The sequence below is a fragment of the Ovis canadensis genome, chromosome 5 (assembly GCF_042477335.2).
Source record: "Ovis canadensis isolate MfBH-ARS-UI-01 breed Bighorn chromosome 5, ARS-UI_OviCan_v2, whole genome shotgun sequence".
NCBI classification, from domain to species: Eukaryota; Metazoa; Chordata; class Mammalia; order Artiodactyla; family Bovidae; genus Ovis; species Ovis canadensis.
In genome coordinates this window covers 25553514-25578547 of record NC_091249.1, presented here as the reverse complement: position 1 = coordinate 25578547, position 25034 = coordinate 25553514, and the positions used below count along the sequence as shown (strand labels likewise).

Below are 25034 nucleotides of genomic sequence, written 5' to 3'. Positions count from 1 at the left end.
AACAGATGGACAGAGGGACTTCCCTGGTGGTCCAGTGGCTAAGGCTCGGAGCTCCCAGTGCAGGGCATCCCAGTTTGAGATCCCTGGTCAAGGAACTAGATCTTGCATGCTGCAACTAAGACCCAGTGCAGCCAAATAAGTAACATATTTAAATAAAATCAATAAAACAGATGGGCAGAGAAACAGCCCTCAGATAAGGAGCTGAAGAGATGAACAGAGCCCCTCAGATAGATGGACAGAAAAACCCCAGGCAGCCTCCCCATTCAGACAAATGACAGTCGGGGGAAAGTGAAAAGGTCTTTATTAGCTCACTCTATGCCTGGACCAGTAGCAGCCCCAGGCTCAGCGGGGTTCTGACTGGGGGCCTCTGGACAGTCAGTGGGGGTGGCTTCAGCAGTGGCCTTGGGTGAGGGGGCGCTATGTGAGTAGCAGCACTGGTCCCCCTGTTGACAGGTGCCCTGGTAGGAATACAATGGGTGTGAATGAACCCCGTTCTGAAGCACAGCAGCCTCCACTGGGTTCCTTCCCTGGATAGGGAGCTCACTCCCACCCACTTGCCTGGTCCCACCTCCCCCAACCCTGCTGGCCCACTGGCCCAGTCCTGTGGCCAGGAGGAGAACCCATGGGTGCTTCGGTTGAGGGGTGGGGGGCACCTCACCTCCTTGAACCTCTTGCAGGGAAATGTCTTGAGCCAGGCGGCCCGCTCAGCCGGGTCCTCCACCGGCTCCTTTCGCTTATTTTGGAGCAGCCTACGTCTCTCTTCCACAGTTTCTCCTGCTGCCTTGCCTCTGTGTAGGGAGATGAGGGGAGGCTCCATTGGCCTATGTGCCCACTCCCCCCCAGCTAAGCCCCACCTTCATTCACCCTACTCTCGCTCACCCTGGCCGGGCACGGGGCCGGGGACCCCAGTTGGCCTCAGGGTTGGCCTGGAAGCGCTTGAGTCCTCGCTGGCGGGAGCTGGGGTTGGCATCGTCCCGGATGGTGAAGTTGGCCTGCAGCCTAGGGAAATGGGAGTGGGGGCTGAAAGGCATCTGCCAGGCGACTGGGCACACACCACCTAGGCTGCCTGCCCGCCTCGGTGCAGCTCGAGGCACCTTGAGAAAACTGTCTGCAGGTGTAGGGCTTCTATCATTTATTTAATAAACATTTATCAAGTGCCTACAGTGGGCCTCAAATCTGCCACCAGTAAAGCTGACATTCTAATGCCTAAGATAGATGAGCAAGGAGGCAAGTCAGAAGTCAGACAACTGGGCTTCCTTGGTGCTCCAGGGGTTAAGAATTCGCCTGCCAATGCAGGAGACGTGGTTCAATCCCTGGTCCGGGAAGATCCCACATGCCATGAAGCAACTAAGCCTGTATGCTCCAACTACTGAAGCCTGTGCACCTAGAGCCACAACAGGAAAGGCCACCACAATGAGAAGCCCGAGCAGCACAACCAGGGAGTGGCCCCCACTCACTCCAAATAGAAAATGCCCGTGCACAGCAATGAAGACCCCACACAGCCAAAAGAAAAAGGAAGAGACTAGCAAATTATATCATGTGAGGACATAAGGGAGCAGGGTAGAGCAACGGGGAGTCTGGGAAGGAGTGCGGTGAGAACAGGGCAACAGGGACACAGGAAGAAAGTTTGGGAAGAGCCATTGGGGGGCCTAAGGCAGCACTCAGGCAGAAGGAACAGCCCTGCAGAGGCTGGGCCTGCCAAGTTTGAGTGAGGAGGCCAGGGTGGAGGAGCAGGGGTAGGGGGCCAGAGCAGGGAAGTGATGGGAAAACATTACAGGGCCTGCAGCCACAACTGTTTCCACTGGATCAGGTGGGAGCCACAGAGGGCTCTGAGGAGAGGAGGGCCAGGATCTGACTTGTGCTCACAGGTGCCCTCTGGCTGCTGTCTGGGGAAGAGCTGATGACGGGGGAGGAGCTGGGGGACCAGGGGGATGGGGACTGCATTGGTCCAGATGAGCAGAACTGGGGCCAGAGGAGGGAGAGGACAGAACAGGGTGCAGAGAGCGGATGGACTCCAGAGCTCACTTGAAAAATGAGCATGTGTCTATGAGGGGAAGTGTCTGGGCTGTCTACTCCCCGAGCCTGTAGGCAGCCGTAACCATGCCCATACCTGGGCTCCACCCTGAGAATGCGGAAGGCCGGGCTGCTCTCTGACAGGCGCTCCCGTTTCACTGGATACTCCTTCTCCTGGGAGGCAAAGGTCAGAGGTCAGGGCACTGGCACTGACCACCCCCTGCCTCCCCTATCCCACCTGGTTAGGCCGGGCCTCACCCAGCACCGCATGATGTCCCAGAGGGCCGAGGAGGGGGCGTCTGTCTTCACGGCATTCTTACAGGCGTGGGAGAGGGAGACCCGGAAGCCGGCATGGAGGAGGGCCGACCTGGGGACCAGGAGGGATGGCGAGGGGGAGGGCCGGACCCAAAAGTCAGTGCTGACCCACGTGTGGGGCTGTGAGCCTAGTTTCATGGACTTGCATGGCTGTATATCTGCCGGGGACTGCACCGCCTGCATGATGCCAGCCACCCTAACCGCAAGATCCTAACATCCCCCCTGGCGAGGGCTCATGGCTTCTAAGAACTGGTCTCAGCCCTCGTGCCCTAGACCTGCTTTATGTTTGATCTCTACTTTCCAGGGGACTCTGGCCCAAGAGGGGCCCGATTCGCCCAAGGGCACCCTGGGGGTCAGGCACAGGCTCCAGCCCAGGCCCGGCCTCACCGCAGCTGCAGGAGGCTGGGCGTGTTGCAGTGGATGGTGCTGCTCAGCTGGTCCAGCGTGTAGTAGAGAGGCACGTCCGGGAGCTCCTGTAACAGGGCCGTGGGATAGGTGTGGGGCCCATCAAGGATGGATGGCTGCCCCCCTTCTGCTCACAGTCCCCGGTCCCCACCTCCGTGATGACACTCAGCACTCCTCGGATCCGCTCTGCGGTGTGGAAGCGGCCAGGGTTGGCGCTCACAGCCTCGAGGACACGGCCCACGAATTCCAGGTCATGGAGGGGCTCTGCCCACATGGGGCCTCCGAGCTGCGAACACACAGGGGCCGGATGAGCAGGGACCAAGAACGCCAGGCCCTCTGCCTTCAAATGCTCCCCACCGACCCGCCTCGCCCCACCTGGTGTCGCTGCCCACAGTGCTCGCACTCAGGGGCCACGGGGGGACCACAGGCTGCAGAGAACTTGAGCCTGCTCAAAAAGGGGTAAGGTTGGGGTCGGGGGGGCAACTTTGGCTGGGCTGTCCCCTTCCCCTCCAGCTCACCCTTGCTCACCGGCCACCGGAGGCTGCTGATGCTTTGCCAAGGCGCTGCAGGTGGAAGGCCCCGCAGCCCACGCACTGGAACACCAGAGCCTGCTTGCTGTGGGGGACAAGGGCAGCCGCCGCTTCCTAGCACAGCCACCTCCCAGCTCCTCCCTCAGACTGACTGGGCTCCCTTTGGGAACCCCCCAACATTTCCCCGAGGCAGGACCATGTCCGGCCCCACCCACCAACCAACCTTGGGAAAGACCCTCTTGCCTCTTTCCATCCATCACTCCTCTTTGCCCCAGACTACCTGGCTGAGGCCTTGACCTTGGCCTGGCCAGTGAAGACACGAACGAAAACCCGTACATAGAAGTCAGCGCTGATGCTGAGCAGTGGCACCACGAAGCGCTGGTAGCAGTTGGCACGGAGATCCAGGCTGTGCAGGACAGTCCTCAGGGCCTGGTGTGGGGGACGGGTGACAGCCATCAGCCCTGCCCTTACTGCCACCTTCCCTACACGGAGCCACACCAGGGGCTCACAAGTACAGAGGCAGGACCGGCTCATCAGGTTCTGAGCCCAGCGCTGAGTGACCCTTGGCAAGGGAGAGCCTCAGCTTCCCCATCTGTAAAATCACACCAGTCTGTCTCTTTCTGGCCCTACCGGGGACACTAAACGATTAAGGAAAGAAAGCACGCGTGCGTGCTAAGTTGCTTCATTCATTCTTGACTCTCTGTGACCCTATGGACTAGCCCACCAGGCTCCTCTGTCCATGGGATTCTCCAGGCAAGAATACTGGAGTGGGTTGCCATGGCTTTCTCCAGGGGATCTTCCGGACCCAGGGATCAAACCCGAGTCTCCTGTGGCTCCTGTATGGCAGGTGGATTCTTTACCACTGAGTCACCAGGGAAGCCCAAGGAAAGAAAGCACAGACCCGTTAACCAAATGGCTTCCAGTTAACACTGGATGTGTGCCCCGTGCTGGGTGACGCGGCCCAAGGCTGCAGTGAGGCTGACAGAGCAAGGGGGTAGCACTTCCTAGGCTGGTCTGACAGCAGGGCTCCTGAAGACCAAGGACAGGAGCCCTCCTTTCCCACCCCCTTGACACAGCCAGCCTTGCCTTCTTAAATCTCCTCAGCAACCCATGGGCTCTGGGCCAACATCACATCCATTTCACAGATGCAAAAACAGAGGCCCAGAAAAGGTGAAGTCACTTGTCCAAAGCCACCAGCAAAACTAGGACCTGAACTCAGAGCCAAACACAAAACCGGAAAAACTGCCTTTAAAAAGAACACTGACCACTGGAGCTCCCCAGTGGTCGAACGTTTAGGGCTTCCACTGCCGCGGCCCAAGCTCCAAATCCCTGGTCAGGAAAACAAGATCCTCCAAGCCACAAGGCGTGGCCAAAAAAAAGAAAAAAAACAGACGGAGGTTGTTGAAATAGAGAATACTAGAAAGAATAATGTGGAACTTTCCTGGTGGTCCAGTGGCTAAGACTCCACACTCCCAATGCAGGGGGACCAGGTTCGATCCCTGGTCAAGGAACTAGATCCCACATGCTGAAACTAAGACCAGTGCAGCCAAATTAATACACAAATTTTTTTTAAAAAAAAAAGAAGAAGAAAAAGGAGAATGTAATCACCCACTCTTATCCTAGGCAAAACTTCTCCACCACCACCACCCCCAACCAATTTGCAGCCATGCTCTCAAGAATTATGCTCATTAAAAACATGCATGTCAGGACTTCCCTAGTGGTCCAGCGGCTAAGACTCCACGTTCCCAGTGCAGGGTGCCTGGGTTCAGTCCCTGGTGGGGGAACTAGATACCACATGCAGCAACTAAGAGTTCCCCTGCCTCAACTAAGCAACTAAGACCTGGCACAGCTAAATACATAAATAAAAATAATTTTTTAAAAGATAATAATGAAAGAATGTGCTTGTCGGGATTCCCAGATGGCTCAGTGGTAAAGAATCCAACTGCCAAGGCAAGAGACATGGATTCCACCCCCGATTCAGGAAGATCCCACATGCCTCGGAGCAAATAAACCTGTGCGTCACAAGTAGCGAGCCTGTGCTCGAGCCTGGGAGCTACAACTACTGAGCCCAGGAGCTCTAGGGCCCATGCTCCGCAGGAAGAGAAGGCAGTGCGCCGCAACTAGGGAGTAGCCGCCCGCTTGCCACTAGAGGAAAGCCCGTGTGGCGATGAAACCCCAACCCAGCCAAGGATAAATAAATAAAAAGAAATAAACTTCACATATATTAAAAAAGAACACGTTTGTGGTCAGCGTCTGGGGATGGATCTGCCTCTGGCTGCCTGGAGGAAGCTGAGCAGGTCTGGAGGGCGGGGAGGCGAGCCCGGAGGCCTCTCACCATCTCGTGGCAGGCCCGGCTCTTGAGGGCCATGGCCCCGTATTTGCTGTAGCAGGTCTCCCCGCTGTTCCCCGCCAGGACCGCCATGTCTGTGCAGGTGACGCACAGCAGCCCTGTGGGGAGGGACGGAGCAGTGAAGACTCGGCAACGCCCCAAGCCCTACTGCGCACGGAGCCCCGCAGCAGGCTGGCCTCACCTCCTTCACTCACAGCCTGCACGGCGGCGTCCAGGAAAGAGGCGGGGCTGCCGTAAGGGTCGAGGTCGATGACGTCAAAGCGCTCCGACGCCTTCTGGTGCTGGTACATCAGCATCCTGGGAGCAAGCGGGCAGATCCTGAGCCCCTTGCCCCAGGCACCCCTCCACAGCCCCACACTCACGCCATGTGATGGTTTGGGCCTGGACTTGGGGGCCAGCTGCCCAGGTTCAGATCCTGGCTCAGCCACTTGCTAACTGTATTAACTCTTCCTTCTTGGATCTGCTACTCATCTAACAATGGCAATAATAATAGCCAATACAGAGTCCCCTGGTGGTCCAGTGGTTTGGACTGACTCCACGCTTTCACTGCAGGGGCCACGGGTTTGATCCCTGGTCAGGGAACTAAGATCCTACCTGCCAACTGGTGTGGCCAAAAAAAAAGCTAGTCAATACTGATGTAGCACATATACGTGTGTGTGCACGCTCAGTTGTATCCGACTCCTGGAGACCCTATGGATGGTAGCCCACCAGACTCCTCTGTCCATGGGATTCTTCAGGCAAGAATAGTGGAGTGGGTTGTCATTTCCTCCTCCAGGGGATCTTCCCAAACCAGGGATTGCACCCAAGTCTCCTGCACTGGCAGGCAGGTTCTTTACCCCTGAGCCACCTGGGAAGCCCATAGCACATATATAACTGACACCATTTCAGGCAGTTTATAGATGTATTAATTCAACAATCTTTCACAGATTTGAAACTAATTGTTGTTCTCTGCAGGTGAGAAAATGTAAATTCTACTAAGTTATTTGTAACAGCAACCCTCCCTCCCTTCCTCCACCCTTTATACCCTGGATTTCCCCGCTGCCTCCAGCACTTCTCACCACTACACAGTTTACTTATTTGCCATCATCTGTGTTTCCTATTAGATTCTAATATGGTCAGAAAACCATGTGGGATCTTAGTTCCCCAACCAAGGATGGAACCTGAGCCCCTGCAGTGGAAGCAAAGAGTCTTAACCACTGGACAGCCCGGGAAGTCCCCAGCAAATATTTTTAATTCATTTATTTTCTGTAAACGGTCAGGTAGTAAATATTTTAGGCTTTGTGAGCCACATGTGGTCCGTCACATATTCTTCTTTTTCTAAACCTTTAAAAATGTAAAAGACATTCTTAGATAGCAGGCCATTAAAAAAAAAAACCACACACACACACACACACACGCAAAAACAGGCTGTGGGCCTGGCAGGCTGTAGTTTGCTGATCCTTGCATTATCAACTCCACAAGGTCAGGGGTTTTGTCTGTATTGTTTACCAATGCGGTCCTAACAGTAAGAATGGTGACGGGCACTGGATATACGCTGGTTCACTTGACTGAATAAAAGTGCAAGAAGTTGGGACTTCCCTGGTGGTCCAGTGGCTAAGACTCCACGCTCACAAATGCAGGGGGCCCGGTTTCCATCCCTGATCAGGGAACTAGACTCCACATGCTGCAACTAAGAGTTTGCATGTCGCAACGGAGATGGAGAATCCTGGGTGCCGCAACTAAGACCCAGGGCAGCCAAATAAATAAATAAAAATAAATATTTTTTAAAAGTGCAGGAAGTTAAGTCTGAAATGGAGTCCATAATGGTATTTATATCCACCTGTGAGCACAAACTATAATCAATACACCAACCCCAATAAAACTTGTCCTTGTTTCACAGACAAGGAAACAGGCTCAGAGAGGCTACAGTCACTCTCTCAAGGTCATAGAGCAAGAAGATGACACAGCCAGGATGTGACCCCAGGTGACTTTGTCCCAGTGGCCAGCACTCTATGCCCAGCACCTACCGGGCATCTGCCTGGCTGGGCTGTACTAGGTGGGCCACTTCGTTGAGCTGCACATTACGGCGCATAAGAGCCACAGCTCGGGCAGAGGCGTCATTGGCAACCACGGATCGGAGACCAGGCACCTCTCGAGCAAAGCGAATGGAACGTAAGCCGGAAGCCGCCAGGCCTTCCAGCACTCTCAGGCCTTCCTGTTGGAGTAAGCAGAGCCCCATTCACATCCACACCGCCATCCTCTGCTGGATCCCCTACCCCTCAAGGAGCCCCCACCGCCCACCTCCTCTAGCCCTTCCCCTCCAGGATCCTTCCTTCCTTCATCACCCACTAGACTCCAGGGTTGCTGCCTCCTCTGTTCAGGCCCCACCTCACAGATCTCCCCCACGGCGGCTGTTCGAGGCTGGTCTTCCAGGGCGAGGTTTGCACCCTCTTTCGGTTCAGCCTTGTCCTCCTTTGGCTCTGACAAGTCCACGACCACCTTTTGCACATCCTTCTCACCTGGCACCTTGACTGCAGCCACCCAGAAGCACAAGTCAGGGGATATCAACACGCCCTCTGAGAAACCTCCCCCGACTCTTCAGCATGTGCTTCCCAGGTGGCTCAGCAGCCAAGAATCCACCTGCAAAGCAGGAGATGCAAGGGATAAAGGTTCAATCTCTGGGTGGGGAAGATCCCCTGGAGGAGGAAATGGCAACCTACTCCAGTATTCTTGCCTGGGAAATCTCATGGACAGAGGAGCCTGGACAGTCCATGGGGTCGCAAAGAGTTGGACACGACTGAGCAACTGAGCATGCACGAACTCGTCAGTATACAGAAAATGCAGGGAAGAAAATCGTCTCTGGAGACAGGCTAAGGAGCTGAGCCCAGGACCTGCTATGTAAGGCTGGAGCCTTTCTGGAAGGTCAGGGACAGAAGGGGCGGGGCACCGAGAGAGCTCTGTGTGATACCCCTGCCCATCAGGAGCCTGGACCTTCACTCACTCTGGATTCCTTTGGCCGCAAGCTGAATACGAGCAAATTCCGTGATCACAGCGCATCTGCGGGAGACGGAGAGTCAGCTCACACCCCTCTATCAGACCCACTGCCCTCTGCCAAGCTGACCCCGGGTCCCTGCTCACGTTAGGTCCCGGTTGAACTCTTGCACTGGGTTGTAGAAAACTTCGTTGGCGCTGGGAAAGACGATCTTGGCTGCCCCCTCGGTGATCGTCGTCTCCTGAAACCCAGGTGGGCGCTCTTCTCTGTTCGGCTCGGTGCCATTCTCCATGGCTGCTGGATTCGGCGGCCCTTGGGGCTGCCCCTCCATAAACCGGGCTCTGTAGAGACTGAGGACGGAGCGGAGAGTCGGGCTTAGCCACAGAACGGTCCTCGCACGGGACATCCGCGCGCGCCTCTGCCCGCCAATCCTGGTTGGAAGGGTGGAGGAGGGAATAGCCAAATCATCAGATAGCTGCGTTCTCGGGGCGGGTGGCCTACACAACTGTAAAGTATGGACTAGAGAGACCCCGGGACCTCGGTAAACTGACACCACCCCCCATCTTTGGAGAATTGTCCCTGAGAAGCCAGAAGCTCTCGAGCGGGTCCACCCATGGTCCGGATCCCTCCTCGCGTCTCCCAGGCCCTTCTCACCGTCTCTCGAGACACCGAAAATCGAACTGGTCTCGGTGCACGCTTCCCGGATTAGGACCTGGGCGCCGACATGTTGGCACAGTGGGCGGGCAGATCATGTGACAGAATTCAGTCAATCAGTGATGGTTGACTACAGTGGACCGTTAGGATCAAAAGGCACGGGGAAAAGCGCTGAAAGTGTTGTGCGGTGGACTTAATCACTGCGTCTTCCCTTGGAGCGGGGCGAGAGGGCCGGGGGGAGACCCGTCACTAGCCCCATTTCACTGATGAGGAAAGTGAGGCTCAGAGGAGGGGCGGTAAACGGAGAAATCCAATACCTACTGATCGTCTCCTGTGTGCTGGCTTCTGTAAGACACATCATTTCAGGGGACCCTGCAGGAATCACTCAGGCTCTGAAATCAGATTTACCGCGTTTGAATACCCGTAGTACCACATGCTCTTGACAAGTTACTTAAACTCTCTGGGCTTCACCGTCTTTACCTGTTAAAAAAGACTCCTAACTTCCAAGACAGAGCAAAGATTAAAGGACAGAATGCCTTGAAAATGTGCAGAGTAGGCTCTCACAGAGCAAACCCTTTCCTCGTCGGCAAAATTTTTTTAAACCTTCGCTTTTGAGTTGTGATGAAAATTAAATGAGTTAAATGCTTAGCATAAAATCTGGCGTCGCATAAGCATCATACACGTACTTTTACTGTTGTTTATTGGGCCTGAGTTTGAATCTAGCACCCGTCTTCACTTCCTTGCTGTGTGATCTTCAGCACGTTTCTTCACCTCTCTGGGCCTTTCTTTTTATTATTATTTTCTATAGCGTGTGTGTTGATAAAATAATTCCTACCTAAAGATATTACCGTGAAGTTTAAACGAGATAATCCCATAAAGAACCTATAAAACAGTGCCTGGCACAATAAACAGCAGGCATTACTCTTTGCTTTTTTCCAGGAAACTAAAGTTCCGAAAGACAGAGCCACTTGCTTAAGGTCGCGGGACTAAAGTGGGGAGATCGGGACTCGAACTCTCCAGCATAGCCTAGGTTGCGACCGGGATTCCGAGGGGTAGAGGGAGGAGACTGAGGAGGGACGAAGGGCCGCACTCGGCGCTCGGCTGGCCTAGCCTCGGGGGCGGGAACCGGGGGCGGTACACGGGCGGGGCCACGGCCGCTTCTCCCGGGCCTGGCTGCGGCGGCGGCGCGCCTAGCGCTCGCTCGGCGCTCGGCTGGGGCGGCCTGGCCCACAATGAATGGCCGCCGCGGCTACCGCTGCTGCTGAGGCGGAGGCCGCGGAGGCCGCGGAGGCGGAGGCCGAGGCCCCGGCGCAGGGGGGCGCGCCCCGGGCCCAGGCCCGGCCTCAGCTGCCGCTGCGGAGCCCGCCGGGAGCCCCCGGAGCGCGGCCACGGCGCAGGTGAGGCGGCCTGTCCCAGGCCCGGTTCCGGCCTCCTCTAGCCGGGGCGGCCCGAGGGCATCTGAGGTCCGGCTAAGGGCTGAGAGGGGAGACATGGGGGCCTCCTCCGACGGGAGAGGAACCTGGCTAGCAGTCTACACTGTGGCCGGGCCGGCGAGTGCGGGGAGTCTCGGCCCCCGCAAGCGGCCTTGAGCGTTCAGCTCCGGGTCGGGCCGCGGAGCTTGGGGGCGTCGGGATCTGGCCCAGAGCTCCTCCTCTCATTCCCCGCGAGAGGGGCGCGAGGCCATGCCGGGGCAGGTGCCGGGGGGCCCGGGAAGTTGGAGGGAGGCTGGTGGAGGGAAAGTGAGGAGGCGCCGGGGGAGACCGGAGGGGGAGGGGGAGGAGGAGTCAGGCTTCGGGCCGGCGGAATGGGGGAGGAGGAGAGAGCGGCGTGGCCGGAGGGAAACGGCCCTGAGGCGGGGGAGGGGGGCGGGGAGGGGCCCGGGCTTGCAGGTACCGTCGGGGCGCTGGAGGAGGTGGGTCAGGTTACAAGCTTGGGGGCGGCTGAGGAGAAGCCCAGGAAGTGGGGCAGGGTGGGTGTGGGCGGAGTTAGTTCGAGTGGGGGCGGTTAGGAGATCCCTGGGATGTTTGCGGGGGTCACTTGGGGTTAGGATTCCAAGAGAGGGGTTGCAGGTGGCGAGAGCCAGATACAGGGGCGATCAGGTAGGTTGAGGAACTTCGGTAGGAGCTTTGGGAGTGGGAGGGGGAGGCAAGCTTTTGGGTTAAGTAGGCTGGAGGGGGTGTGGGAGCAGGTCCGGAGAAACCTGTATGATCAAAAGACACGTGCCAAGGTGCGCCCCCCTCTTTTCTTGGCCAGGTGTTAGCTTGGGGCCAAACCTGAGGGGTTTCTTCTTTCTCATACCTCATCCCTGCCAGGTTTTGGGCCCCTACCTACCCTTTGGGCAAGCCTCTGCGGGCTGCTCCAAGGGGCTAGCTGGCCAGGTGGGTGTTTGTGTGGACAGCTTGGGAAATAGTCTGGAACACCTAGCTCCAGCATCTTGTCTACCACTCTCTGGCCCACTCCCACCCCAGATATAGGCAGGGAGGTAGACACACACACACACACACACACACCCTGACCTGAGTAGTTTAGGGTCCTGAGATTCTATCTGCACTTTTTGTGACCAGACCCTTGAGGCTCAAGCCTAGAGGTTGGGACCTCCCAGCATTTCAGGCACCAGTTCTCTGCAGGTGAAGTTACTGGGAGGTGAGTTTATAAAGCTCTGTTCGTTGTGTCTTGGAGGCTCTGGTGGGGTGAATGTGGCTCACCAAGAAGGGGCTCAAATCAGGTACCCAGACCTTTGGTGCTACCCGTCCCAGCGCTTGGCCTCTAGGATGCATTTCCTGGGCCAGGCCCTGTGCTGAGCTTGCTGGTTAGATGAGCTCATTGATGGCTCACCATCACCACCAAGTCGGCTTAGATCTTCTCCATGGTACAGGGTGGGAAACCAAGGCTCCACATGGAGCCCAGCTAGACATCAGTGGGCTGGGATTGATTGACTCTCAGTCCCAACCCTCAATTCCCTGGAGCTGGCCTTTGAGGGGCATGGCAGGACGAGATCACACTATTTTGGATTCCCTGGTGGGATATCCCTGTCCAGGACTTTTCTCTTGCCCTTCCCGAGGGATGGGTCCGTACCCCTGTGGACTGAGTTTTCCTGGTGTCCCAGGGAACCAGATCAGTGGAAGCTTCTCTCCCAGAGGCTAGGTAATCCCCCACCCCCGTTCTCCTAATGGGAGCCAAGAGGTCAGGGATCACAGAGCTGTGGGCTGGCAGAATGAGGTGGTTAGAAGGATGGAGCCTGGCTGGACTGTCTTTTCCTCACTTTGGTCCCCAGTCAGACCACCCCTACTTTGTGTTCCTTCTCTCAGGGAGTCTTAACTGCAAGGCTGTTACCGATGGGTCCTGGGAACGCTGACTTGAGATCCTCAGCACGTGAGGCAGGAACCACAAACGGCTGGGTTGAGTGGTATCAGGCAGATCTAGGTTTAATGATCACCTCCCTTCCCCCGATCTCCCCGGAGTTCCTAGAACTGCCCCCACCTGGGCTGGGCCCTCCTCCCCGCTTTGGCTGGCCTCCTGGTTCTGGGAGGGGTAGAAACTGGGCCAGCAGCCCCACGTAATGAAACCTTCTCCCTGCCTGGTTGGGCTGAGGCTGGCTGCAGGCTGAGGCCTCAGCAGGGCTCTAGGCTGGGCACTGAAGGGTAGGGGGCTGCCCCCCGCCACAGAGCTAGCTGGAAGCAGGGCAGAGACTGGAAGGAGCAGGCCATGGTGTGTGGATGGCCAAGAAGCGGGCAGTGAGTCTGTGCGCCTAGAGCTGGAGAAAGCACTCTTCACAATTGCTTTTCTGTGAGGACGTAGGGTGCACAGCCCTGTGGCGCCAGAGGAGAGCCACAGTAGCCTGGCGGGTGAGAGCCACAGAGTAAAGGGACCCTGGGGACAGTTTGATGTCGCATGGGTGCCAACTCTCTGCTGGGGCCCAGGGAATGGCTCTCAGCAACTTCTGTTCTAGTGAAGGTGATCAACCCCAGACAAATGATCAAGAGTGTTTCTGATAGCCCCGTGTTCAGGAATATAGTAAAATGGAGTGAAGTGATGGTGTTGGGGTGGGGGGCAAAGCATTAGATTCAGGGCATCCTGACGCTTTCAGGTGAGCTGAGCTCTGAATAATAAGCCTGCTGGGGGCAGGGTGGGTAGGGGTTGTGGGGAGCTGGGGCAGGGAGGGGTGAATGTTCTAGGCAGACGGGACAGCACATTAAAAGCCTTCATTAAGCATGTGCCAGGCTCCGGCTCAGAGCCCTAAACACCTTGTCTTCATGAGGAAAAGAAGTGAAGGGAGACCAACCCTGGTGTGGAGGTGGAGACCCTTAGTGCCATTCCCAAAAAAGAAGTACCTGATCTCGGGGTCTCCTGGATCCCCGCCTCACCCCCAGAGGCAAAGTCCAGACCCCTTGGCCTGCATCCAGAGCCTTTTAAAATGTGCCCCAGTGGGTTCTTGAGCCGGGCTGTGAGATGAGTTTTGGTCAGTTAGGCAGGCCCTATCGTGGAGGTCAGCCTGAAGGCACGGGGTTTGGAGAGGGTTTCAGATTGGTCTAGCAAGGTCTGACCCGGCTCCTCAATGTCACCGCCAGAGCCTGTGTTGGAGGATGGCCTGCCAGGTTCTGGTGGGGCTTGCAACATTGCAGGCGACGGTGAGCTGGCCTCGAAGACAGAGAGGTGGTGTTTGTACCAGCCTCGGCTCCTTCTCTTAGGTCCTCCCCGCCTCTCATCACTCCCATCCCTTTCCTGGGTACCAAGCTGCTCTGAGCACTTTTACTCACTTTTAACTCACTTTGGCCTTCGCCTAGCATGAACATGTGGGCCCACCTCCCTGCCTCTGCTCCTGGGTCCCCTTGGCCAACAGTGTCATCCTCTGTCTCCCTTGGAGAGCTTTCTGAGCCACAGAAGCTGTGGAGTGGGACTGACCAGGTGGCTGTCACTTTGTGTGCAGGGTCTGGTGGTGGTCATTGCCCCCGTCTCCTCTGGACAGATAGGATGCAAAGGTCTCAGTGTCTTTAGAGACCCTGAGGGGGTGTGTGTGCTCATTCATATCCGACTGTTTGCGGCCCCATGGACTGTAGCCCGCCAGGCTCCTCTGTCCCTGGGATTTCTCAGGCAAGAATACTGGAGTGGGTTGCCATTTCCTCCTCCAGGGGATCTTCCCAACCCAGGGGTTGAACCTGTGTCTCCTGCATTGGCAGACGGCAGATTCTTTACCACTGTGAGGACTGACTGAATTAAGCAGAAGGTGGGTAAAAGTGGGCATATGCGGTGTAGTGGAGAGTCAGATTCGACCATTAGTGCCACCTTGCTTAGCCTGGAGAGCCTGAGCAAAGGTCGTGACCTCGCCTGCCACCTCAGTTTCTGCATCTGATAAGTGGGGACAAGCAGGCATTCCTGCACTGCAGGGGTTCTTAATCAGAGGTGATTCTGCCCTGCCCAGGGGACACTTAGAAGATTGTCTGGTGACATTTTTGGTTGTCACAGCTGGGCCTGGGGAGTAGAGACTGGCAGTGCTCCTCATAGAATGTACGGGGCAGCCACCACCGCAGACTGATCTGGGCCCCACGGCAGCAGGGCTGCGGGTGGTTTCCTTGCTGCGTGGTTATCATGAGTTACATGAGAGGCTACTGTCTGGGATGCGATCCGATGGTGCTGGGAAGGCAGTGGGGGAGCCCTCAGTAGATACCCGTGACTGATGAGATGGCCTAAGGTTCTGGGGGCTGGTGAGCAGCAGAAGATGCCTCCTTTACTCTCAGGGAGTTTGCAGTCTTGTGAAGGGTCACGGGGACAGAAGGGGACATCACTAATAACAGCAGCTGGACACCGGCTGCAAATCTCCCTGCATTACTCTAAGGTGGTTTAATCCTTAAAACAACCTTATGAGGTGGTTGCTCCTTTTATAGTTGGGAAAGACTGACATGGGGCTAGAGGGAGGGATAATGTTTTCTAGGCGTTAAGAGGAAGGGAAGTATAATTCTAAACTGGGAACTTTGTAAAGGATATTTGATCCTAGAAAAACAAGATTCTAATTCTTATACCCTGCCAAGGCCCTGCAGGGTCTCCAAGCACCTCTCAGCAACCCCACCCCAGTAACCACCCGAATCCATTGTGTTAGCCGCCCAATGTGACCTCAGGACCTTTGCAGCTGCCGCCCCGCCCACTGCCCTCCGGGTCTGAAGGCATGCTGAGGTAACTCGGAAAGGTGGGCTTGTGTCCTAGTGGGAGGCGGGTGGGGCCTGGCTGGGTACTCCTAGGAGCTGCTGCAGGCACAGGGAGGCCAGATTGCCGAGTCCTGCAAGGAGAGCGGAGGAGGGAGGCAGGAGAGGCAGCAGGCTAGACTGCTCATTCCCGGAGGTGGCAGTGAGAGGAGGAAGCACAGAGAATAGCTGGGGGAGGTGGGGCAGAGGAAGAAAGCCTCCTGAGGGCGAGCGGGAAGCGGCGCACGGAACCCTTGGGTGGGGGCTCCAGGTGGGCCGCAGACCCCAGCTCTGGAGCTCCCCACGTGGCTTGTCTTCTTGGCTCCAGCTTCTCATTCTGCCCAGTCAAGAAATGGGTCTAGCTGCGGTGGCCACCTGCCCCCAGGGAGCGGCAGCGCCAGGTGGAGGACAGGGAAGCACGGGCTGGCCTCCAACTGGAGCCACGGGGCCTGGGTGCCATCCCGGGCCTCCCTCTTGTCCTCTGTAAAATGGCAAGAGGACTCATTTCTTCCTCAGAAACTGGCGAGAGGAATAACTGAGCCTCACCAGGTGCTGGCGCACAGTAGGGGCAACGTCCAGGCCACCTAGGGTTGCTCATCCTGTTCCCTGCTGTGGAGTTAATGGGAGCTTTTCAGGGGAAAAGAATAGGAATTAAATGTGCATGTCCATGAAAAAGACCTATGTGGTTGGCTGTCACCTGGTTCTTCACTAGCTGGTGTTTGCCTAAGCTGCCTCACAGACGGTCCCCTGGCTTTGGGCCAAGAATGCGCCCCCAAGCAGCCCAGGGGTGTGTGGCTTTCCTGCGCCCCACCCCCCAGCCGTCACTCTGACCTCAGGCTGAGCTGAGTGAAGGATTCTGTAGCTTTCCAGGGGTCTTCAGTCCTTACACTTGGGCTTGGCAGTTTCCCTTAAGGGGCTTCCACGTCCACAGGCAGCTCACCGCTTCCCTGGAAGGTCAGCTCGAAGAAACAGTGCCTGGTGAGACAGTCCCAGCCTCTGGGGACTTCAGAGCGCCCTCCTCAAAAAGCTGGCACTTTGCACCCCCAGGAATTGCACTGCCACACAAGCGCTTCCATTTCAAGCCTGCAGCACCCCAGCAGGATCTGGTGGGGGAGCAGCTGGAGCCATCAGTGGGAATCCCAAGTTCACTGAGCCCTGGGTGGGACCCTGGCTACAGGTCAGCTACCTGGCAGGGCTGCCAGAGAATATCACCACCCCCACCCGCCCCTGTCGGCCCCCAGCGGCCTCCACCACAGTGCAGGTGGCACCCCTGCCCGGCCTCAGAGACCTTTTCTAGTCCTGCTCTCTTCTAGTCATAACGCAACTAAAAGAGGAGTCTGGTTGAAAGCGGGGCTTCCTAGGTGGCCCTGGTGGTAAAGAATCCGCCTGCCAAGGCAGGAGACATAAGAGACATCGGTTAGATCTCTGGGTCAGGAAGATCCCCTGGAGGAGGGCATGGCAGCCCACTCCAGTATTCTTGCCTGTATCTCTTGTCCTGGAGAATCCCATGGACAGAGCCTACAGCTCATTGAGGTCGCAAAGAGTCAGACACGACTGACGTGACTTAGCACACGTGCCAATTGGAAGTAACAAGTAATTCTTCATTCATTCTACGAGCAGCGATCATGCACCCACTGTGTGCTTGCCAGGTTATTGGGGGAGGGGACCCAGTATGTCCCCAGGTGGGTGGATGCCCTGCCCTGGTGGAACTGACACAAAGCAGGAACTTGTCTAGTCGGGAGATGGTAAGAAGCACCAAGGAGGAAAACTCAAGCAGGAGAAGCGACCAGAGGAATCGGGTTTGGGAAAGGCTCTGACTTTGGAAATTTGACATAGGTGATCAGGAGAGTTTGAAGGGCAGTGACCGTCTTGGGTCCTGCGTTTTAGGTCAGAGTGGGTGAGCCTTACCAAGCAGGGCCCCCATACACATCACAGGGGCCCAGGTGGTGAGACCTGCTTTTGAAGGAGTCGGGGATGTGAATCTGGGGTCCGTTTTTTCTGGCTGCGCTGGGTCTTTGTGCAGAAGGGCTTTCTCTAGTTGCGGTGCGAGGCCTGCTCCTTGTGGTGTCTTCTCTTGTTATGGAGCACAGGCTCCAGGGCGCTCGAGCTTAGTAGCCCTGGGGCATGTGGAATCTTCCCAGAGACCAGGGATCAAACCCGTGTCCCCTGCACTAGTAGGTGGATTTTTTAACACTAAGTTTCTTGCGATCCCATGGACTGTAGCCCACCAGGCTCCTCTGTCCATGGGATTCTCCAGGCAAGAATATTGGAGTGGGCTACCATTTCCTTCTTGAAGTAGGTGGGTTCTTAACTGCTGGGAAGTTAGGGAAGTTAGGGAAGTTAGACTTCCCCTAGGGAAGTCTAATCTGGGAGTCTTGACCCAAGCAAGGAGGACTGGAGCCCACGCACACCGTGACCCAAGCAGGCTTGAGGAGGTGAGGGCTCTACTGAGGACGCATTGTGTTGGCATCTGGGGTACATGTCAGTCTCCCGTCCATGGCGGGAGGTCCAGGCGAGGGGCCCCATGAGGGAGCTGTGGGGTGAATAGATGCTAATCTGCTTGGACACCATAACAAGGTACCGTATGGACTGGGTGACTTGACAGACATTTATTTTCTCATATTTATTTTCTCATAGTTCTGGAGGCTGGAAGTCTTAAGAGGCCGGTGCAGTCAGGTTCTGGTTGGGATCTAGTGTGTTCATATGGCCCTTCCTCAGTGTGTACTTGGAGACAGAGAAATCTCTCGTCCTCCTCTTCTAAGAACAGAGAGTTCTGTTGGATGAGGGCCCCAATTTTTTTGACCTCATTTAATCTTAATGACGTTCAAATAGGACCCTGTCTCCAAATACAGCCACACTGGAGATTAGGACTTCAGCTTATGAATTGGGGTGGGGGACATGGGTTCGATCCTTGGGTCGGGAAGAGCCTCTGGAGGAGGGCACAGCAACCCATGCCAGTGTTCTTGCCTGGAGAATCCCATGGATGGAGGAGCCTGGCGGGCTACAGTCCATGGGGTCGCCAAGAGGCGGACATGACTGAAGCAACTTAGCATGCACGCACGCACAGTTTAGTTCACAGCAGAGCCCAGAGTCCACTTTCTGGAAGGATCGTGCCTGCTTCTTCCTCAAGGCTCTGCATGCCTTCCTTGTACCTTGAAGGCAACCCTCCCAGCTCGCCACTGCCCCATTAGATCATCCCACGTCTACCCCCTGGTGCCCCCCAGATCTCAGCTCCAGTGTTTTCCTCTGCTGGGTGAGGTCAGAGGCTAGGACCCGCAGCTCATGGATCTGTGTGACCTGGATGAATGGTTGTGCCTCTCACCAGATCGTGAGCTCCAGAGTCAGGGCTCCGTCTTGGTGATGGCCGCTCCGAGCTCTGGGCACTTCCTGCCCCAGACAGGTGCTGGGCAAATATTTGTTGAGTGGCTTGAGAGATCATGGAAACTGGGTTGTGGCCTTGCATCTCTTGCGGAAAACCCACTCTCATTCGGGGCCAGGAGCAGTGATGCCAGGAGGGTCCTCTTGGCCTTGTGTGTGGCTGGGGGCTGCCCCTCCCCTCCAGGGGGATCTGGGGACCCCAGCAGATGCACAGGCTGACGTCCCAAGTTGTGAGGAGAGAGAGTTCAAATACGGTTCTCTGCCCTTGGGGAGACTGTAATCAATTGGGATTTAATGTTCTCAGAGGTAAGCATGAGGACTAGAGCTGCAGGTGGGGGTGTTCAGAAGAAGGCATCTTCTCCAGTCTGGAGAGTTCTTGGAGTGGCAGGTACCTGAGCGTGGCCGAGGACGATGTGGGTGCGCTGGGCAGGGTGCACAGCATGGGCGAAGGTCTAGCTGCAGGGAACTGGGCAGCGCGGGTTGGGGGCTCAGGTTGGTGAGGACAGAATTGGTGGTGGTTTAGAGATCCCCCCACCCCTGGCTCCCCATCCAACCGCTTCCCCACCAGCAGGTGACTCGGGTCAAGCACCAGCTGCTGAGCCCTCTTCCCTCTAGAAATGCTACGGTAGCCCATCCCATGCCTCCTACCTCACGGGCCGGCACAGGTGAGGGGAAGGACCATGGACCATTGTTCTTCTGAGTCGGGTAGCCTGGATGGGAGCCACAAGAGGGAGGGGAGCCCAGGGGTGGGTCTTTGGGGTCTCCAGTGGCCTCTGCCACCTCCCCGCATCCTGTCCTACCTGCAGGGGCAGCGAGGCAGAGCGACCACCCTGCTCCCTGTCACTTGGGTGGGGAGGTGGTCCTGTGCACTGATTACATCAGCCTTCTGCACAAGTTGTCCCCCAACTAAATTGCTCACTGAAACCTTGAAATCCCTGGATGCTTGGCTCTGGGGCTCCATGGGGTTCATGAAGCCTGGAGATGCCAGCCTGGATATCAGGTTGGCTTTTGCCCTCAGGAGCCCCCTCCTTGCATGTTTGTTCCTGCCCGTTTTCTTGAGAATATTAGCACTCCCAAGCTAAGTGCTCCCCACAAAGCCACCTGCACCAATCCTCACTGGGGGGACAGGCCCTGAAGTCCAGCATCTTGGGACCCATGCAGGGCAGTGCTGGGGTCCCCACCCGTGAAGTGGGGCACCGCTCACCTTCACTGCGGGGTGCTCCTTTGGGACATGCGTGCAGCCTTGTCCAGCACACCGAGTGCAGTTAGGAGTGGAATGCCCTTTGTAGCCCCAAAAGCATCCACATCCATATCTACAGCCTCAGCCCTCTACCCTCCTCACCCAAGCTTCCCTTTCCCCCAGTGCCAGGAGTCAGTCACCTGTTCCCTTGGTGCTCTCTCCGCAGTGTTCTTAAAATTTATTTACTTACTAATCATGTGGCTGTGCGGGGCTTCATTGCTGCGTGAGTTTTTTTCTCTAGTCGCACCAGGCGGGGCTACTCTCTACAGTGCACAGGCTGCTCATTGCGCTGGCTTCTCTTGTTGGAGAGCACAGGCTCTAGGGCACGCGACTTCAGTAGTTGTGATGCGCGGGCTTAGCTGCTCCTTGGCAAGTGGGATCTCACCAGACCAGGGATCGAACCGTGTCTTCTGCATTGCAAGACAGATTCTTAACCACTGGACCACCAGGGAAGTCCCCTGATGGCCTTTTTGTTTTTCGTGATAGTGACACTGATTTTGATGCCAAAAGAGTATGTGCAAAGGCCCCGGGGCAGGAACTAGCCAGAGCCCCATTGGCTGTTCATCTCTCACTCCCACCTTAGCACTCTGGCACCTTTCAAGTTTTTGTTCGTTAAGTCTGTTTTAAGCTGCCTCGGGGTTGAGCACTGGGGATGCAGTGCAGACTTGGACCCTTTACAGATTCATTGAGGAGGGCTCCATGGAGGAAGAGAAGGGTCCATGTGCCCATAGGCTCAAGGGCTGTACTTTGGGGCCAGTGTGAGTCCTGGCTCCAGAACTGACTTGCTTCAGGGGCCAGGAGCTCTGTATCTTTGCTTCTTTATTTGGAAATGAACACTGATAAGGCCAACCTGTACACACTGAGCTGCTCCATTTGGGAGACCCTGAGGGTGACACTGGGCCTGCCCTCCCAGCACCCAGGCTACCAGAGCAGTCAACATGAATCCTCTTAGCAGCCTATGGAGCTGATTTCACACCCCTAGTTCTTAGCTGGGGAAACTTAAGCCTGTTCCTACCCCAGGCCTTTGCACACACTCTTTTCTACTGTTTCTTCTCACCAGCCTGACTCTCGTCAGGCCTCTCTTCTCTCCCCTACCTGCCCTTTCAGGACCACTGCCCTCCACACCAATAGAATGGCAGAGGATTCACTGTCACCAGTGGGGTGGGAGGGGGTCATGATTGCCCCAGAGCATCAGCTGTGCCGTCCTCGCCTGATCAGTTTTTCCTCCTGGATTGTAACATGCACTGATGGAATAGGCTGTGATGCAGAAGTTTATACATTTGAGAGGTGCCATAGCCCCTCCGGTGGTACCTTCTGGGTCAGGATGGGGGTGGGCTCCCCGAACAGGGTCTTCTTAGGCAGTTCCTTAAATTCACATTTCTTTCTCCACCCACCCCTAAAGCCCTTTGGATGTTTGCAGTGTGATTTCATATACTTTATTTTTAAATATTATTCACTCTGGTAAATAGACAATACATACACCAGGTTCAAAATTTAGAAAGACCCTAAGACTGTGCCCACTCCAGTATTCTTGCCTGGAGAATCCCCATGGACGGAGGAGTCTGGCACGTAGAGTTGGACACGACTTAGTGACTAAACAACAAAATGAAGACTGTCCGTGGCAAGTCTTATCCTCAGCTCTGCACCGGGGACATTAGTCTTCCATTTAACAGCTTGAGATGCACATACCAGTACACCCAGTTTTGAAGCGCGCTGGCTCAGAGCTTTTTAGTATGTTCATAGTTGTGCATACATCATCACAGCCACTGGACGTTTCTTGCGAGGACAAGAAACCCTGCTCCTGTTTGCTTATGCTTCCCCAATCCTCACAGCCCCTATGGCTCACCCACTGCCCAGCCCCAGGCAACCACAAATCTTTCTGTCTCTATGGATTTGGCCATTCTGGACATTTCACATTTGTGGTATATGAAGTATGTATAATGTGTGGTCTTTTTGTCTGGCTTCTTGCATTTAGCATATTTGGGGGTTTATCCTAGTTGTAGCGTGTATCAGTTGTTTGCTCCTTTTTATTACTGAGTAGTGTTCCACTGTGGGTGGATCACATTTTGTTTATCCATTTACCTTTGAGGTTATTGGTTCCACCTTTTGCCTATTGTGAATAGTGCTGCTGTAAACATTCACATGGGACTTCCAGGTTCTTTACTTAGCAGTAAAGAACCCACTTGCCAATACAGGAGACTCAGGTTCAATCCCTGGGTCAGGAAGATCCCCTGGAGGAGGAAATGGCAACTCCCTCCAGTATTCTTCCCTGGGAAATCCCATGGATGAAGGAGCCTGGCGGGCTATAGTCCATGGGGAAGCAAAAGAGTCAGACATGACTTAGTGACTAAACAACAGCAAACAAAGCAAACTTAACCAGTGGTGGGTGTACGTTTTCATTTCTCAGGTATAATTCCCAGAGGTGGGATCACTGTGTCATATGGTAGCTTCAGGTTTAACCATTTGAAGAGCAGTTTTCTACAGAAACTACACTACTTCACATCCCCACCAGCAATGTAGGAGGGTCCCGAGTCATTTCTCATCTTCACTGAGAGTATTTATCATTTTTATGCTAGCCAGACTGTGTGTCAGTTGCTCGCTTGTGACCCAGTCTTTGCAGCCCCGTGGACTGTAGCCCACCAGGCTCCTGTCCTTGGATTCTCTAGCCAGCCTGGCGGGTGTGAAACGGTGTCTCACTGTGGTTTGGATTTGCATTGCCCTGGTGACTGTTATGTTCTCATGCAGTTTCAGGGTTTCTTGAGTGGTCATTCAGTCATTCAGCAAACGGTGGTTCTGGATCACATGCTCAGCCCTGCAAAGGCAGTGTGAAAATCTTCTTGGTGTCAGTGTGCCGGTTACTTGTGTGTGTGGTGCTAGCGCTGGTTAGTGCTCATGGGGTGCTTGCCGTGTTATCTCATTTAATGCTCAAGCACAGGTGCATAAGAATGCCTTTACCCTCCTTTTTTTTTTAACGTTTAGTTATTTGTATGTACCAGGTCTTAGTTGGGGCATGCAGAGTCTTTATTAATTTTTATTGTAGTAGCATGCAGGATCTTTAGTCGAGGTATGGGGACTCTTAGTTGCGGCATGTGGGATCTAGTTCCCTGACTAGAGGTCGAAACTGGGTCCCCTGCATTGGGAATATGGAGTCCTAGCCACTGGACCACCCAGGGAGTCCCTGCCCTTCTTTCTGCAGAAAGAAGTCCAGCAGGGGCCACCCCAACTTAGCTGACTGGACGGTCTGTCACAAAGGCCAGGCCGTGCTGGGACGGGAGTGGGCGGCCCCTGCAGTTCTTATGGTCCTGGCAGAGTCCACCCCAGTTGACAGCCTGTCTCCCGGCATCAGGCTGGGTTGGCCACCTGACCCCGCTCCTCTGTCTCTGTCGCCCGCGCAGCTGCTGCCGCCATGGCCCAGACCCTGCAGATGGAGATCCCGAACTTTGGCAACAGCATCCTGGAGTGCCTCAATGAGCAGCGGCTGCAGGGCCTGTACTGTGACGTCTCGGTAGTGGTCAAGGGCCACGCCTTCAAGGCCCACAGGGCTGTGCTGGCCGCCAGCAGCTCCTACTTCCGGGACCTGTTCAACAGCAGCCGGAGCGCGGTGGTGGAGCTGCCGGCGGCGGTGCAGCCCCAGTCCTTCCAGCAGATCCTCAGCTTCTGCTACACAGGCCGCCTGAGCATGAACATGGGTGACCAGTTCCTGCTCATGTACACGGCCGGCTTTCTGCAGATCCAGGAGATCATGGAGAAGGGGACCGAATTCTTCCTCAAGGTGAGCTCCCCCAGCTGCGACTCCCAGGGCCTGCACTCTGAGGAGGCCCCCTCGTCCGAGCCCCAGAGCCCCGTGGCGCAGACGTCGAGCTGGCCGGCCTGTGGCACTCCGCTGCCCCTGGTGTCGCGCGTCAAGACGGAGCAGCAGGAGTCGGACTCTGTGCAGTGCACGCCCGTGGCCAAGCGGCTGTGGGACAGCGGCCAGAAAGAGGCTGGGGGCGGCGGCGGGGGCAACGGCAGCCGCAAGATGGCCAAGTTCTCCACGCCAGACCTGGCTGTCAACCGGCCGGCCCAGCAGGCTCCCGTGGTGGCGGCGGCACAGCCCACCGGGGTGGCAGCGGGGGCGGGGGCCGGGCCGCCGACTGGGGGTGCGGCGGCGGCGGCAGCAGCAGCGGCAGCAGCAGGCGGTGTGGTGAGTGGGCCCAGCACGTCAGAGCGGACCAGCCCCGGCACCTCAAGCGCCTACACCAGCGACAGCCCCGGCTCCTACCACAACGAGGAGGACGAGGAGGAGGACGCGGGCGAGGAGGGCACGGACGAGCAGTACCGGCAGATCTGCAACATGTACACCATGTACAGCATGATGAACGTCGGCCAGACCGGTGAGGTGCCCCCGCGGCCCCCAGCCTGGCCCCACTGCCCTCCCCACCACTGCCACCCCTGGCCCTAGCACACCTCTCTCCCCCCGCACAGCCGAGAAGGTGGAGGCCCTCCCTGAGCAGGTGGCCCCCGAGTCTCGGAATCGCATCCGAGTGCGGCAGGACCTCGCGTCTCTCCCCGCTGAGCTCATCAACCAGATTGGCAACCGCTGCCACCCCAAGCTCTACGACGAGGGCGACCCCTCAGAGAAGCTGGAGCTGGTGACAGGTGGGCTGGCCTCACCTCCGCCCTGAGCTCCCCCTGCCCCCCATTTGGGTTGGGTCCCGGGGCCCCTGATGCCCCTTCATATTGGTACGAATCAAAGGCTGGCCTGTAGGTTTCCACCCCAGAGGCTGGTATAAGCATTGGCTGGCATTTTCAGCCACACTGGCATAGATCAGTGGTTTCGTGGGGGTGGTTCCAGGGTTAACCAACACAGCAGTTAAGAATTTGGCCCCAGGACTCAAGGTGCCAGGGTTCCATGCTCTCTGCCTGTTCTTTTCTGACACTGGTGGCTGGGTGGGCACACAGGTGCCCCATGGACGGTGGTGCCACAGTCTGTCCTTTCCAGAGTGTTGAGAAGGCAGCTCTG

At 56.3% G+C, this 25034-nt stretch overlaps 2 protein-coding genes across 9 annotated transcripts in view; one reads left to right on the top strand and one right to left on the bottom strand.

Annotated features, from left to right (window-relative positions):
- Nucleotides 1-284: 284 nt before the first annotated feature.
- On the bottom strand, nucleotides 285-9630 carry TRMT1 (tRNA methyltransferase 1). 8 transcript variants are annotated; one of them, XM_069590829.1, is made up of 17 exons: nucleotides 9239-9630; nucleotides 8731-8934; nucleotides 8594-8649; nucleotides 7981-8123; nucleotides 7620-7807; nucleotides 5795-5910; nucleotides 5599-5711; nucleotides 3544-3692; nucleotides 3262-3348; nucleotides 3109-3178; nucleotides 2885-3019; nucleotides 2716-2801; nucleotides 2272-2380; nucleotides 2111-2187; nucleotides 880-999; nucleotides 659-788; nucleotides 285-458 (listed from the first exon to the last, which is right to left on the bottom strand). In XM_069590829.1, exons 1-17 carry the CDS (start codon nucleotides 9334-9336, stop codon nucleotides 309-311), a joined length of 2031 nt encoding a protein of 676 aa, XP_069446930.1. In that variant the 5' UTR covers nucleotides 9337-9630; the 3' UTR covers nucleotides 285-308. The 8 variants fall into 8 exon arrangements, with proteins under 8 accessions (XP_069446930.1, XP_069446929.1, XP_069446934.1 ...); XM_069590828.1 differs by having other exon boundaries at nucleotides 8731-9015; nucleotides 9239-9342; XM_069590833.1 differs by having other exon boundaries at nucleotides 7981-8232; nucleotides 9239-9325.
- Nucleotides 9631-10409: 779 nt separating this feature from the next.
- NACC1 (nucleus accumbens associated 1) overlaps nucleotides 10410-25034 on the top strand; it is an 18670-nt gene continuing 4045 nt past the window's right edge. Inside the window, exons 1-3 of the mRNA XM_069590902.1 lie at nucleotides 10410-10635; nucleotides 23428-24405; nucleotides 24497-24670. Coding sequence (XP_069447003.1) covers nucleotides 23439-24405; nucleotides 24497-24670 — 1141 coding nt within the window. The 5' untranslated portion in view covers nucleotides 10410-10635; nucleotides 23428-23438. The remainder of the gene's footprint in view (nucleotides 10636-23427; nucleotides 24406-24496; nucleotides 24671-25034) is intronic.

Bases quoted from the DNA above. Each gene is read 5' to 3' on its own strand.
- TRMT1 (XM_069590828.1), bottom strand. From the start codon at position 9,336: ATGATCTGCCCGCCCACTGTGCCAACATGTCGGCGCCCAGGTCCTAAT. The intron at 5,712-5,794 runs GTGAGGCCAGCC...CCCTCCCCACAG, and splicing joins GCAGGCTGTGAGTGAAGGAG to GGCTGCTGTGCGTCACCTGC. The intron at 3,349-3,543 runs GTAGTCTGGGGC...TGTCCCCCACAG, and splicing joins AAGGTCAAGGCCTCAGCCAG to CAAGCAGGCTCTGGTGTTCC.